This window comes from Myotis myotis, unplaced genomic scaffold, assembly GCF_014108235.1.
Source record: "Myotis myotis isolate mMyoMyo1 unplaced genomic scaffold, mMyoMyo1.p scaffold_m19_p_15, whole genome shotgun sequence".
Classification (NCBI taxonomy): Eukaryota; Metazoa; Chordata; class Mammalia; order Chiroptera; family Vespertilionidae; genus Myotis; species Myotis myotis.
This window is the reverse complement of record NW_023416319.1, coordinates 42536004-42552277: the sequence shown is the minus strand read 5'-3', so window position 1 is coordinate 42552277 and position 16274 is coordinate 42536004. Positions and strand designations below refer to the sequence as shown.

The 16274-nt window shown below is 40.5% G+C and overlaps 2 protein-coding genes and 1 long non-coding RNA gene across 5 annotated transcripts in view; 2 read left to right on the top strand and 1 right to left on the bottom strand.

Moving 5' to 3' along the window:
* Nucleotides 1-11472, top strand: part of LOC118670125 — a 24459-nt gene extending 12987 nt beyond the window's left edge. Inside the window, exon 3 of the long non-coding RNA XR_004972220.1 lies at nt 11362-11472. This is a non-coding gene — a long non-coding RNA (uncharacterized LOC118670125). The remainder of the gene's footprint in view (nt 1-11361) is intronic.
* ANAPC16 (anaphase promoting complex subunit 16) lies at nt 4311-16274 on the bottom strand. The gene is made up of 4 exons (XM_036337024.1): nt 16134-16274; nt 11402-11570; nt 5844-5918; nt 4311-5138 (listed from the first exon to the last, which is right to left on the bottom strand). Exons 2-4 carry the CDS (start codon nt 11541-11543, stop codon nt 5023-5025), a joined length of 333 nt encoding a protein of 110 aa, XP_036192917.1. The 5' UTR covers nt 11544-11570; nt 16134-16274; the 3' UTR covers nt 4311-5022.
* Nucleotides 15911-16274, top strand: part of ASCC1 (activating signal cointegrator 1 complex subunit 1) — a 92181-nt gene continuing 91817 nt past the window's right edge. For all 3 annotated transcript variants that reach the window (XM_036337020.1, XM_036337017.1, XM_036337018.1), the window contains exon 1: nt 15911-16065. The gene's annotated coding sequence lies outside the window, so the exon portion shown is untranslated. The remainder of the gene's footprint in view (nt 16066-16274) is intronic.

Sequence of the window (16274 nt, the reverse complement as noted above, 5' to 3'; positions counted from 1 at the left end):
TACTTCCTGAGTGACTTTCAAATCCAAGCCATCCTCTGCCGCCACATCTTTGATGCAGGTTGTAGTTATCTCTCACCTGGACTCCCACCACAGCTTCCTAAGGATCTGGATCTTACTGCCACTCATTCGTCATCACCCAGCTCCCCGCCCCCCCCGCCCCCCCCCAGCCCAACTAAAATTTCTGAGGTGAAACTGGATGTTGTCATTCCCTTACTTCACAACCATGTAATGGTTTCCCACTGTTCTCTGGTTGAAGTTCAAATTCCTTAGCAAATCCATGAGGTCCGATCCTGTCTCATCTTTGCCCTTATAGTCTATGAACTAGCCAGGACGAAGCTCCTGCAGCTCCCCGAAAGCACGATGCCCTTTCTCACCCTTGCACCTTTGCATATTTCTTTCCTTCCACCTAGGAAGTCCTTCCTTCTCACCTCACTTACTTGTTCTTCGGGTCTCGGCCTAAACATCATCCAGCTAAGGAAGCCTCTTTTGGCTCAGCGGAATTAACGGTCTCTGACTCTGTAGGATCTCATGCTTTCTCCAAGCCGACAGTTTTTACACTTAAAATTACCCCTTTCTCCCTTAATATATTTATAAACTCGAGGTTGGTGACTGTGTCTTGTTCGATAGTGTGTCCTCAGTATCTAGCAGATGCATAGTAAGTGCTCAATAGTTGTCGGTTGAATGAATAAAAGACATTTGGAAAGGATCATCCCGTTTTGTTGCCGGTAGTAAACTGTATGTTGTTTCATTACCTGCCCTAAAGAGCTTATATTACAAAAATGGAATAAGCTGCCAGGAAAACTTGACGGACTGGAGTAATGAATGGACCTTGAGAGGTGGAGAAGAGCTTGTGGAAGCAGACACGTGGCATTACCCCCGGGCATGTGCGCAGGACCAGGAGGGCAGGAACCCACCAACTCAACTGGCCTTGGATCCTCATGAGGATGGGATCGTGTGAGACATGGCTGCTTTGGCACAGTTTTCATTTATTCCACAGCTTCCACTGTCAGTGTAGCACTACAGAGAGGTCTGGGTTATAGTTTTGGCCCCGCCCACTACTTATCTCAGTGACCTTAGGCATTACTCCACTATGGATGTTGCTCTGCAGATAACACAGCATCTAAAACAGGGAAAACACACATCAAATTCATTCACTCAGTAAACACCTGTAACATACTTACTACCTGCCAGGTAGTGTTCCGGGTGCTGAGTGTATGAAGGTGAATGAGACAAATTCTTGACATTGTATTTGTAAACCGGGGGTGAACTATATGATCTCTAAGGTCTCTTCCTGCTCTAAAATTCTGTCTCCCAGTTTGACCAGTTGCAAATAAACAAGACAGACTAGTGGCAAAGCACCGTGCTCCATCCTCCTTTACGTTCTCCTCTCTTGGTGCCATCTCCACTCCAAACTCAGCTCTGGGAAGCAAGAAAAGGTCGGGTATCTTTATACTCGGCCTGCAACTCGAGATTTAACTCTCCAAAGGATCTGCTAGTTAAGCTTTTCCCTTTTTGTGGAAAGGCTTTGTCTTGGTTGGACCAAGGAGATCTGGCAAGATGTGTTAGGTAAAGTTAGGTGCTTTGGCAAAAGCACAGGGAGAGGCAGAGCGGCCTTACCCTCCACGTGCAGTATCTTTTAAGTTTGCCTGAAAGGGCACCAGGTTATTGGACAGGTTCCCCCCTTTTCTCTGGATGTTAGGCATCCCCTGGTCCTGTCTCCTTTCTTCTACCTCTGCCTTGGCCTTAGGTCCACAGTTCCTACCACTTCATTATCTGGTGTTTCAATCAGGAAGAAGGGATTCAAGGACTCTCAACCATGTGGGGGAAGGAAAGCCATAGGCTGCAAGTAACTGGACAAAGCAGAGGTCCTTGGGTCAGAAACATGACTTATACTGTCATTCCAGGTGAGCTGTCAGGCATGGAATGGCACTATTAAGTAACACACTTACGAGTATCAGTGAAAAAGAAGGACTTTAATACTGATCCTGGATAATTAATTATGAAGTCAAAAAGTAAAATTTTTGTCTATGTAAAAAGTCTACTATTTATGTCCCATTACTATGAGATAAATTACATGTCATTGTATATCAGATTGACATGACTAATTCTTTATTAACAGCAAATATTGCCTTCAAATTTCCTAGTATGTGATGAACTAGAAGGTATGGAGAAAAAGATTTGAAAGACCCCCCTTGCTTAACTATAATCTTGGTACCTTACCGTCTCTGTGCCTGTTTCCTCAACTGTAAAATGATGACTGCCTCACTTCTCTCACAGGGTTGATGTGAATCCACACTACATATGTGAAAATGCTTTGGAAACTGCAACGTGCCTTATGCACAGAGGTACCCTGTTACCATCAGCGTTCTTAGGACACTGTCTGTGCAGTCCTGGCCATAGCTGCCCTCTGTCCTCTTGCCTTCCTCCTTGCTCACTTGCTGGTAGGTGTCCCTCAAGGACATAACTACATTTTCACCACACTAAATCTTAGAAGGTTATGCAGGCACACACATAAGCTAATTCCTATCAGTTTTTAAGGAAGAGGCTGTTCCTTCATTGTGCTTGAGACCCCTTATCACCAAGTACTGGGACAAAGGCTTCTTTCCTCCTGGTAGCTAGTTCATTTGGCCATTAAAAAAGTGTTAGGCTTTTTCTTTGTATAAGGCAGTGGGATGGGCTCAGTGGGATGCAGCACCGTGCATCAAAAATAATCTCAGCTTCGGAGTCTGGCAGACTCTGAGTTCAAATCCGGCCTTGGCCATTTACTTAGCTATGCAGCCTTGGCAACTAATGCTCCCTCTGAGCTTCAAGTTCCTCTTCTGTATCAGGGGATATTTCATATCTTGCAGTGTCACTGAAAGGATTATAATTAATGCCTGTGAGCGACTGGCACATAATGAGTGCAGAGATGACAGATGAGCAGCAAGGTCTGTCTCTAGGGCCAAAGCATGGTAATTGGAGTTGTGGATGATGAAACATAATAACCAGCTGAAAGGTGCAGAGAGGGAGGGGCCACTTAAAAACACAGCGAGGGTCTCTTACCTGGCGGCACACAAGTAGAAGCTGAATGATCACTGTGAAAGGTGCTTCAGAAAGCATCTCTCTCTGTTCAACCCTAGAATCTCTTTAATTTCCAAGGTCAGAAAAAGAAATGTCCCAATTTTTTTTTTAATCTTCACCATAGGATATTTTTCTCACTGAGTTTTAGAGAGTGGAAGGGAGAGGGAGAGAAACATTGATGTGAAAGAGAAACCAAACACTCCATGACTGGGGCCAGGGTATGACGTATATGCCCTTGACTGGAATTGAACCCAGGACCTTTCAGTCTGCAGGGCAACGTTCTATCCACTGAGCCAACCCGGCCAGGGTGGAAATGTTCAATTTAAAGAGAAAAATTTTGTAAGTTCAAATACCAAAGGGTAAAGATGAGTTAATACAGTGTCTGTGTTGTACAATTATACAAATGAAACCAATGAGAGAAAATTAGTGATTGCTTCTAAACTGTCACTAAAACCATGATTTAAAGGTTTACTGTATTTTTATTTTTTTTCTTTGGTAATAACTCACATGATTGATGCTAAAAAGTACATTAGGAAACTCAGTGGTTTTCCAATATGGAGTTTGTTTGGGTTGAGAAATTAATATGGAAACAGATGAGCTTTCGAGGCTACTAATTTTCGTGCTCTGATGTGCTTTAGAGACAAGAATAGTGGGCTGAATTATCAATCAACTGGAATCTATTCCAGTTCCAAGATTTTCTTCTGCCTGGGCTCTGGATCACGAGCCGGTCTTTACCTTCTCTGTGCTCAGATTCCTTCGTGACTCAATGAGGCCACCACCTCCCCATCAGGTAGTACATGTTAAACATTTTGAGATTAGGGACAATTGCTACTGGGATTATATTTATTCATAATTAAGCCACTCTAAGCAGGTCAGGTACAAGTTATTAATGAGGAGAAAGGCAAATGTTTCTGAGGCACAATTTGCATAAAATCTAATAAAACTATTCTGTCTCTCTTTTTTTTTAACGGTGGTGGTGGTGGTGGTGAAAACTATTCTCTTAATTGTGCAGTGTCGACCTGGGCTCTGTGAGGGAGAACAAAGGGTACCGTTTAGCTTTCCAGGTTTTTCCCTATCATAATATAAAAACCTACTTAGAAACTGATAAGATAAATTCATATATTTTTGTAAAGACAAATATTCCCATTTGCTTAGGATAAATGGTTTTCAGATTCCTGTCTTATAAAAACTAATCTGACCTCTGCCCCCTGCCCCCAATCTCTGAGACTCTGAAAGGATAAAGAAACCAATTTGGAGCTCGTTCAAAGGATTTATTTGCCACAGAACTGCTTGAGCCCACCAACAGGAGGAACTCAGGATTTCTGTGTTTAAAGGATATCGCTCACTGCTTTATTCTTACAAGTGCTTCAACATTCAAAAAACAATTCTTTTGCCAGCATTTGGCATGTCTAAAAGAGGTTAGAAAAAGTTAGAATCTATAGAATTGGATGTCTAAAAATAGAAAAAACCCTACACATTTAAATATGCCTCATTCAGACAGGTCCTGAGTAGAAATCACATTCATCAGCAAAACAGAACGTTTTACGTCAGAAGTGCTGAATTTTATAACTCCAGATCCTGACCTGGACTTGACTGGTGAGGATTCCACCCACCGCACAAGTGTCAGGAGAGAAGCCATTCCGTTGGCTAATTCTGGCTTGTGACCTACCCGGCTTGCCAAGTTTTATAACTCTCTTAAACCCAAACCTCCTGGTTCTCTGATGCCGACTGTCTTAACCTAATTCTCAAAGCTTTTAAAAACAAATAAACACAAATTTTCCCTGCAAGATCACACATTTAAATACTGTTGCTTGTGGACAGATACAGAGAAACTAAGTACTGATGAGAATGAACAATTCAGCAGTGGCGCTGTGAACCTCTGGCTGGCTATGTAAGGTGGAGGAGAAGTCCCCGCTGGCTCTGCACTTGCTGTGCTCACCAGGGGTGCCCACCCAGGCAAGGTCAACACGAAGAGGGTGTGAACCCCAGCAGCTGCTCGATGGGTTTGAACCGCCACTCATCTGCCTCCAGCTCTTCGACCAAACCAGCCAGTTTTTCCATCCGAGCAACTTGCTGATCTGTAAGGAGTTAAGGAGGTTATACAACACAATGCATTTCCCATTGGAGTCCCCAATCACCAACATGACGACTGGTTTAAAAGTAATTTCTACAAGGAGTTTCCCCTAATATTCTAGTAATGGGGTCTTATCTATGTTGGTCAGAAGACTTAATCTTAAAAAAACTAACAAACAACTTATCCTGCATGCCATAGTGACGTGTACTAAACGCCTAGGGTTACAGGCAATTGCAGCTTTCCCCCAACATTATGCCTTCAATGGTGCAATGGTCTGGTCGGGGAACACAGTTCCCTGATGCATAAATGAAGGCAGGTGAGGCATGATGGGACAGAAAAGGTGCTACCGGGATCTTAGAGTCCAGGTAGACCATGAGGTATTACATAAATACTTGAAAATGAAGATGATGGTAAACCAGGGGAAGATTACAGTAAACAAAGTTTTCAGAAAGGGGAGGAAAAAGCAACATAAAAGTAGGAAGCATTAACTCCCCTAGAAAACTAACCCTTTTGACTTCAACTTTAAGCTTTAATGAGGACATTATGTGTGGATGGAGGCTGCAGAATGTTTTTGTTGCAGGTAATTTAGAAAGTCCATTCAAACAGCCTTGCTGAATTTCAAGAGTTTGTCACCAAGTACACCAACCTTTATGAATCTCACCCTGGAAATTTATTCTCATAGTTAAGAACACAACACTCACGTGCTTACCATGTTTTACCTGCTTCAGTGTAGAAGCCACCTGGTAGCTGAAAACAGATTCACAGAGAAATCTCTCAGAGCCATCTACAAATGAGAGAAAAAGTTTTAATCTGCTTTGAGGGTTTTACGGCTCCTGTCAACCAAGTAAACATGTCCCTTTTCCCTGCTTTTACATTCAGGGTTTACAAAGAGGGTTTACAAAGAGGGTTTCTGTTTCATTTGGAACTAACATTGCTCAGTTATAAAAGCTATTTCTATACCTAGAATATTAAAATAGTTCCTCTACTTGTTTAAGAATTTAAAAATAGTGTTTAAAAAAACAAAAAACAAGAAACCTTAGTCTGACGTCCTGGTCAGCATTTCTCCCCTCCCAACCCAATAGTTTCCTAATGTTCTCCTGTTCTGTATGTCAGGCAAACACTGACAGCTGACACATTTGGCCATGTGACCACTGTGCTATCAAAATACAAAGGTACACCAAAACGTGAACTAATTTTCATTCTAAAAAGTCAAGCTGAGGGAAAAATAGCTGTTGTTGTTTTTCAGTACATCAAATTACATCACTATGACCATGACAAAACACTGCTGGGAAATTTCATTCTGTCAACGCAAATTGTAACCTTGATTTTTCCCAATGAACCAAAACATTGCAATTTGGATGGCAATAAGAGTACAGTGCAATTTTAGAGCCTAGTGCTGTACTGGTGCCAAGCACTGGCAACAAGAAGGTAGCTAACTCAGTCACCACAGCATTTGGAAGATGACTGTGAAATACAACTTAGTTCATGTTATTCCTTGTCAGGCAGGGGCTGATAGAGCAAAACATACCCCAAAGGACACAGAGCTCATGTAGGAAAATGTGACATTACAAGGGTAGCTCAAATCATTTGGGGAAGGTAATTTATTGCAAAAATTCTAAAACAAATGGAGGCAGAGGACACAGTTGTCTTTTTTTAGGTGGTAGTTCATGTCAGCACTCCTTGGTGTCAAGCACTCAGCCATCAATCATGGGCTGGTGCGTCAGCCAGGTATTAAGTGATAAGGAGTTAGGACTAACACATTCTGGCTTCAGGCTGACTTTTACACAAGGCAGACCTTATTTCAGAAGTCATGGTAAACAATAAAAAAACACCACGGATATTGTGTCCAGATGGCTGAGTATACAACCAAGAGGGCTTCTTTTGTCCAATATTCAAAATTGATGCAAAAAAGGAAAATATAATTTTTCATAAAGTGATGTGCAGTTTAGGGAGAGTGCTACATTCTTTAAATTCGATCTCTTTTCTACATATTGTGCTATGTGGGATCTGATCTGATCTTCTCCTCCCACTCCCATGTCATCTATGGAGCAGATCATCTACACTGAGCAAAAAAAAATTTTTTTCCAATTAATTGAATATTACACTGACTGTCCAGTTTAAAGATCTAGATAAGCTAAAGATATCATTGAGTTTTTCAGATAATCGGGCAGCGAGTAGCTATAAATTCCACTATGGGAAGAGGGACTGTGTGAACATTTGACAACAATGATGCAATTTATTATGGCTCTTCTGTGTAAATATACCAGTGTTCATTATCTTATTCATACCCCTGCTTAAAGAGTCAAATTATAACTGAAGTTTCATTTTAGAATGAGCAAAGCATAGAGAATTAGAGCTCAATTCTCAGGTGGTTTGATCCTGAACTATATATTGAGCTTTAAGATCTCAAACAAGGCATTGGGGATTATGGGCTATAAGCATCAGGCCAAGATGTATTTGGACTGGAAACTCTTGGAAGTGGTACCTTCTACTTACATTTAATCACTGGTGCTAGCTATTAGGATAAAATGCTGCCCAGCGGGTGTGGCTCAGTGGTTGATCGTTAACCCAGGAACAAGAGGTCATGGTTTGATTCCAGGTCAGGACACATGCCCAGGTTGTGGGCTCGATCCCCAGTAAGGGGTGTGCAAGAGACAGCTGATTGATGATGTTTTTCTCTCACTGATGTTTCTATCTCTCTCTCTCCCTTCCTCTCTCTCTAAAAATCAATAAAATGTTTAAATTATAACATTTGCATATTTCCCTTGGTAATCAACTTCAAAGCAAAAGGATGTAAGCTAACCTTTCAGAGAGGCACTCTGTAGGCTTTTGCTGAGATCTCTTTGCCACTCTCTATGCCTACAGAATACACTTTTGCTGATTTGCAGCTCTGTATTAACCACAAAGTCCACTGCTCCTCAGCCACATCCTATTAAGTGTGATATCTGTACTAATCTAAAGCCTGGAATTTCTCCAGAGAGGAGTCAGCCTGGGGCAATCTGTCTTCCATTTAGAAATTGTAATCAAACCCTTTGTAACACACCAAGCAACAATACATCAGCTTTCCTCTTAAGAGACAAGCAAAGGTTATAAGTAATGAAAAGTTCAGTAAATTGCCCAAATCTAACACCACTGCAACTCCAACAAATAGGATGCTAACAAATTCATTTAAAAGAATATTACCTCACAACAGGAAATTAGACAATGTCAGATAACTTATAACGCAGTGGCCTACAATGTCACTAAAATTCAGCCACTTCTGAGCAGGAGGGCTTACTAATAATTGGGTGAGGACAATTTGGTCAAGGGCAGGAGAGTGCTGAAAACTGCTGTATACTGCTTATCAGGGGGCAAGTAGGCACACAAAAAAGTTAATTCACAAGGTTAACTACAGGTTAATTGGGTTTACTATCCTAGATGTAGGAGGATACACGATCAAACTGAACCTGTTAAGATTATAAACAGCATCCAACCTTTGTTTGAACAGGCAATTCTTTTTACTCTATTTTCATATTCAACTCTTCTTACTCTATTTTCATATTTAATTAAACTACTGTAAGAAAAATGGTTTGATACACGGTAATATTAATTGCATAACAGTATCACTGTAAGAATGGTAGAAGATGGGTTTCAAATCTAACATCTTTATTAACTCACATTTAGGAGTATTCTTTTCAATTTAACATTCGTTTTTTTAAAAAAATATTTTTATTCATTTTAGAGAGAGAGGAAGAGGGAAAAATAGAAACAACGATGAGAGAGAAACATTGATTAGCTGCCTCCTGCATGCCCCCTACTGGGGATCAAGCTGGCAACCCTGGCATGTGCCCTGACAGAGAATCCAATCTGTCAGGCTCAATTTAACATTCTTGATTTGACCAGGACAGTTCAGGGATTGCCAGCTCTAATTTTTTATATTCTGTCCTTAAGTATAAGCAGCTTTAAAATATGGATGAAACTTTAAACTTAAGAATAAAAACTGTGCGCCCTAACTGGTTTGGCTCAGTGGATAGAGCGGTGGCCTGTGGACTCAAGGGTCCCAGGTTCGATTCCAGTCAAGGGCATGTACCTTGGTTGCGGGCACATCCCCAGTGGGGAGTGTGCAGGAGGCAGCTGATCGATGTTTCTCTCTCATCGATGTTTCTAACTCTCTATCCCTCTCCCTTCCTCTCTGTAAAAAATCAATAAAATATATTTAAAAAAAAAGAATAAAAACTGTGCACTGTGCATTTAAACTTAATTCCTCCTATACTAGAAAGCCAACATATTCCTCCATAAAGCGCACTGAGATGAATAAAAATGGATAGAGCTGTAACTTGTTAGAACATCAACATTCAGACTAATCTCAGAAGCCTTTCTTCTTTTAATGTTTCCAAGTAATCTGGTGTATACTAGCAAAGAATGCTTATAGCTTGGAGACTAAGGAGGGATCTCCAGTATTAAATTCCTCCCACAGCCAGAATTGAAATGACTTCAATCTTAGAGTCTGCTGTTAAACATTGATTCCTCATCTGTTGCTATAAAACTCATTAGGCAATTTAGTTTTTTGTTGTTGTTCATTAAGCAATTTAAATGCTTTCAACTTTTGATTTGTTTTGTGGGAAAGTTGCTTAATACCAGGCCTATGCTATGTATAATCGAAGTCATAATATACTTTCAGTGTCAAATATGGTAAGGTCCCAATTACTACCTCCAGACTCAGTGACACTAACTTGAATATTTTAACAAAACTGAAGAAAATGAAAAGGCAAAGACACAAGTACAGACACTTCAGATGTATCACTATGTTACCCTACCATCTACTTCAATAATCATGATTTGAATTAATTCTAGAAAGCCTTATGGTCCCAGTCTTTCCATATTTTCCTGCCAAAATGATTCTTCTATTTGCCCTGGCTTAATTTAAAACTTTTTATCATACCTGATATAAATGAATAAAGATCACCCCTGGAAGCCAATTGCTATCTACAGTTTGTTAACTTTCTCAGAGACATTTTCAGATTAAATATATTTACTGAAATTTGCAGTATTTAAAACAAAAAGATCAATAAATAATTAAGCACAAAAGTGCTAGAATCAAGTAGATTTTGAATTCTTGATAGGTTCTTTGTTGACTTTTTTCCAAATTATGATAACTAGTATAATAGTTGAGGATCATTTTCATGAAACTCCCCTGGGTATTAGTCAAAATAAAGATTCCTGTGCTGCACCCTAGATTAATTCAGAATCGCTAAGGGTGGGCCAGAAATGGGGGCTTAAATAAGCTCTTCAGGTCATTTTTATGCTCTCCATTAAGAATTTATTGGTGCAAAAAAAAAAAAAAAGAATTTATTGGTGTAGCTCCTAAAGCGACATGAATCTGATGAATTCCAGGTACCAGTGCCATTTCATGCTTCCAGCCTGTGCCCTGATCTTGCCCAGCCAGTTTGCAAATGTGTGCAGAATAAGATGGCGGATAGTATGATGCAAAAATCCAGCTCCAGTGCTAGTAAAACCACACAGTGGGCCAGCACAGTCACCTTCACCTGTAACAGTAGTATATTACTTTTGTTTTCCTCTCCAGAACCTCTTTGATGGGGTTCATCTAACTTTAGATTAACGACATAAGACAAAATTTGTCAAGCCTACTAATCATAGGGAGATAAGCTAGTGTTAGGATAAAGCAAACTGGAGCAGGAGATCAAGGGAATTTCTGACCCTAACCGGTTTGGCTCAGTGGATAGAGCGTCAGCCTGTGAATTGAAGGGTCCCAGGTTCAATTCTGGTCAAGGGCATGTACCTTGGTTGCGGACACATCCCCAGTAGGGAGTGTGCAGGAGGCAGCTGATCAATGTTTCTCTCTCATCGATGTTTCTAGTTCTCTCTCCCTCTCCCTTCCTCTCTGTAAAAAATCAATAGAATATATTTTTAAAAAAAGAGAATTTCTGGTTTCAGTGCTTACTTTGTCTTTAACATGAGCAAATCACTTGAACGTTCCTGGGTCTAAATAACTCTAGATCAGTGGTCGCCAACCGGTGGTCCACGAGGTCCGAAAGGTTGGCAACCGCGGCTCTAGATGACTTCTATGAGTTCCAAAGTCTTTTTCAGCTCCAAAGTTCTGATTTTGGAGATTTGTGTTTTAAAGATATTATTTTGAAATGGGGACAAAAGATGAAATGTGGAGCTGAAATCAGGGCAAATTCTTCTAATCCACTGAATAGCATCTTTACAATTAACATTTATTGCAGGTCTGAATCCAATTATCAGCAAAAAGCAGCCTGAGCTCACCTTCTAACATCTCCCCAGCGCCTTTGGGGTAGGTGAAAAGGGCCTTCCGTGGTGGGGCAAGGTCTGAGACACTGAAACCAGATCCACTGACAGAACTTCCACTGACCCCACCGGCTGAGGAGGACGAAGAAGAGGCAGCCATTTCCTTCCTAGCAGAAGTCTCACTTCACTGCGGAGAAAGAAAACAGCAGTTGGCACATTTATGGGAGTGAGAGCGACATTTCATTCTAGCTGCCATAAAAGCCAGCACAAGTTTAGTAAAAAATTGGCTCCCCCTTTTTCTACCCTCTACTCCTACAATCTTTTATTGAGCCTCGGGCCAAAATGTCACTCAGGATTTTAAGTGAAGATATGTTTATTCTTAGTTTTTCTACTTAAAACACTATTTCCTACCATTGGTAAACTGTTTATGTCACTTGGGATTGACTGTGGGTGATTTATGGGTTAAAAAGGGTGGCAGGGCCAGGTCAAGGTAGTAATTTGACTGAAGAAATACATTATATGCGGATAAAACAACCATGCCTCATTGGACAGTTTGTCTTGGATACATCCTGACCAAGCCACAGCAAATATTCACTTACAAAATTTTCCAAATAAAATTCCAGAATAACACTGTGTTCTGGTCCCAAGGAAGGGGAATTGGTTAGGAAGTACATATTGGCCCTTTTATTAAGAAATAAAAAAAAAACACCCCTTTTCATCCAAGTGTAATATGCAAGTTGATCACTTGGTGGCATCCCAGGACTAGAAAAAAATAGTTTAGGAAATGATTTCAGAATTCATGGCTTATTTAATAGGCCCTATTAGGAATAGAGCAGCTATTGAGTGTTTCATCTCTTGCCATATCAATAAAATAAAAAAGTCCAAATGTAAATGAGAAAACCTATACTGAATACACCTTACAAAATAAAACAAAAATACTTTTACCATAGAAACTTACACCGTACATTTACAAAAGATTCTAAAAAGTGTGTTTTCTTAAAAAAAAGGTCTAGTATTGTGCTAACAGAACTTCTGCATCTATTAATGTTCTAATGTGCTACTTCTGCCTGTCCAACATGGCAGCAACTACCCTCATAGTGATTATTAAACTAGTTGATTGAAAAACTGTATTTTAAATGTTATTTAATGCTAATTGAAATTTAAATAGCCACAGGGGGCTGGTGTTTACTGTATTGGAAAGTACAGCTCTAGTATTTAGACTAAAAAATGACTTTAAACTGAACTGTATACTTGAAAATGGCTAATGGTTAATTTATGTACCGTGAATTTTGGTTCACATAACATAAAAAAAGATAAAAATGACTTTACATGGATTTTTAAAATAAATTCCCCTTTTAATGGCCAGAGAGAATTTTTGCTAAACTTTTATTTTGCTAGTTGCAAAAGGAATACATTTGTTATAAAAAGTTGAAATTTACTGAATTTATTGAGGTGACATTGGTTAATAGAACCATACAGGTTTCAAGTGTACAACTCGATAACACATCACCTGCATGCTGCATGGTGTGCCCACCACTCAAAGTCAAGTCTTTTCCCACCACCATGTATGCCCGCTTTGCCAAGGTCTACCTCTGAAACTTAGTTTTGAAAAAAAAAAAAAATTTTTTTAATGAAGAAAAGCTATACAGATATAAACCCTATATATGCATAATCCAGTTCCTAGCAAGGGAATAATATACTGTGCATTTCTGAAAATCTGGCTGTTCTGTTTCCTTAATTTTGTGATTATGATTTAAGGTTGTGAGGGAAGCAGGCCTTAGTGTCTGATTTCATTACATTTCTATAAGTAATACTGATTAATACTGCAGTGGGATATGGGAACAGTAAGGCAACTGCTATAATAAGAATGTCAGCCCATTTAAAAATGCACTGACTAAGGACATTTTCAACCTTGTATTAGTCACTTTTCCTTTTTTCCTCTGAGCTCTATAACTTTCAAAATTGTATTCATATTCATAGAGGCAACACCTTTTGAAGTTAGATTCATATCCAATCCCTTGGACCATACTAGCTCAAAACATGGTGTGACATGTTTAAAAATTCTCTTTAGATTTCTGTTGGGATCTAAATAAAGTATACAGACAACTTAGTTATCTTTTGGAGAGTAGCTCAGTCTTATGTCCCATGAGTTCAGAATAGAACCCACTGTGAACTGTTTATGTATCTCACCTGAGACTTAAACTCCAATCTTTTCCCTATACCTTGACATAAGCTTTAACCAGTTGCAAATGTAAGGGATACTTTGTATTTTAAAACCCAGTTGGTCAGTAGAACACTCAAGCTAACTGCCAGAATGCCGACAACTTCAAAAGCAAGACACAGCGTGACTTCTAAACTGCATATAATCAAAGAAATTCCCTTCATCCTATTTTCTCTCAAATTCAGAACAACTAGCATTCAATACACAGAACAACCAGGGTTAAAAACTGGAGTGCAGAATTAGCACAAAGCTAACTTTAACATAAACAAGCAGTTTTCTGCTGAGGTGGAAAGATACATCTGAGTAAGGTCAAACTTTAACGATTTAGGTTAAATTTTGAATGGTATCAGGAGGTGGTAACAGAGTTACAGTGAAACTAACAATAAACCCGAGTTTGAATGGCTCTGTTAAGGCAGGCATTATGATCACCAGAACCAAACATAATGCCTGGTCTATACTAAGTAGTTGTTGGTTTAAATTAATGTTTACTACATGAACTAAACATTTCACAGGAATCATAAAGATTCCTTAAAGGTCATCTAATCCAACTCCCCCATTTTATTAATGATAAAACAAAACTGAGGTAGAGACTTTAGCTTATTTGCTGTGACACTTTTTAAGCAATGGCTTTGTTGGCATGTCATGTGTCATGTGAGAGGTGAAATAGCATAGTGGTTAAGAGCTCAGATCCTGGTCCTGGCGAGAGTGGCTCAGCTGGTTGGAGCTTTGTCCATACATCCAAGGGTTCTGGGTTCCATTCCCCATCAGGGTACATACCCCGGTTTTGGGTTCAAGCCCAAGTGCGGGAGGAAGCCCATTGATCTTTCTCTTTCAGAGCTCAGATTCTGAAACTTCTAGGCTTACGTTCATGTCCTGGTTTTTGCTACTTATTGTATAACTCTGCACAAATCACTTAACCTCTGTTCCTCAGTTGCCTCATCTCTAAAATGGGAATAGTACCTACCTTAGAAATGTCATAAAGGTTAATATTAACTAAAGCAATTGGGACATTTACGGCACAGTAAACAATACTATTAGCTCTCCCAAGTCACTAATTATTATTTACTCTTGAATCTTTTTTTTTTTTTCCCATGCAGATCTGCTTTTCATACATACTATCTCCCAATACACTCATAGGAAAAGTTCTAATTCTCTCCATTTGACATTGAGTCAGCAAGCTCCTAAAGGGGAAAGGATCTGCTCAGGAAAAGGAAAAATGCCCTCCATTAATGCACTTCACACTTTCATTTTAAGGTTCATGAACTTAGAAAGAATCCTGTGATCTAGAAAAGGAGGAAGGAGTTGTCTTTCTACCTTCAAGTCCTAGCACAAAGTTCTGGTCAAAATGGCCAAGTAGAAAATAATAATGAAAGTCGATTGTAATTGAAAAAAAAAAAAAAAAAGACCTAGCACAGAACCTGGATCACGTTTCCTGCAGGAATGATGAATAAATGACAGAACACAGTGCTAGCAGCTCAGCAAAGGTTATGAAGGGGATAGAGGATTGGCTCATTACTGTTTTCTTTTCTTCCTCATTCTACAGATCTATCTGCCACTAGGCTGCCACGCCCAAAGTAGGCGGCTCAGTAAGATTTTGTTGAATAAATATTGATGAAGTAACCTGGAGTTTGGCCCTATCAGTGAAGCTGGGACTACTGGCAATAAAGATCCTCATAGAAGAGCAATGCTATTTGGGGGGGACACACAATGTCTGTGTCCACACTAAGATGATTCAATATTTATATATATATATATATTATTGATTTTTTTTGCAGAGAGGAAGGGAGAGTGTTAGAAACATTGATGAGAGAAACATCGATCAGCTGCCTCCTGCACGCCCCCTACTGGGGAAGTGCCCGCAACCAAGGTACATGCCCTTGACCGGAATCGAACCTGGGACCCTTCAGTCCGCAGGCCGACGCTCTGTCCACTGAGCCAAACCGGTCAGGGCAAGATGATTCAATATTTACTTCACATACGGCAGGGATGACCTTGTATTCATAAACTATTTTCCTTCCTAGCAGATTTATGCCTATTTTGTTAAAAAAAGATTCCTTCCTTTTGAAAAAGTCTTATTCAAAAGATAGACTCTTAAAGAAGGTACCGTGGTACAATGGCAAATGATTATAAGCAAATCAAATTCCATCAACAAATCGTTCCACTGTATCCATCCCACTTAAATAGCTGCGTTACCATTCAAGCAGATGCTGCAGCGAAAACCAGGTGGGGTGGAGAGAAAGGGCTGAAGAGGGGAGGAGTCAGAACGCCAGAGGTTCCCAAACTCATTCCAGGCCACACTCCCCTCCAAACCCCGTTCGGCCCCAAGGGGCCATCGCGCATGCGCCACCGCCAGGCGCGCATGCGTTCTCAGTCCGTCGCGGCCTGCGGGGACTTCCTTTTCCACGCCCTCTGCGGCAGGCTCCCGTTTCTCCTAGCTTCTCCTTTTCGCTAGTCCCTGCAGGTAGGATCCTGAGGATAAACTCCCTTTCTGCAAAGCTCCTGAGCATCCCTGAGCCCTTGGTAACTTACCTCAGCGGTCTTGGCACTTTCCCCTTCGGCCCCGCCCCCAGGCCTCAGCCGGAGCGGCCGCGCAGAGAACGACCGCGCACGGCGAGCTCGCGCCCGGGTAATGTGGGCGTGGCCTGGGCGGGCCGGCGCGGAGGACGCGCT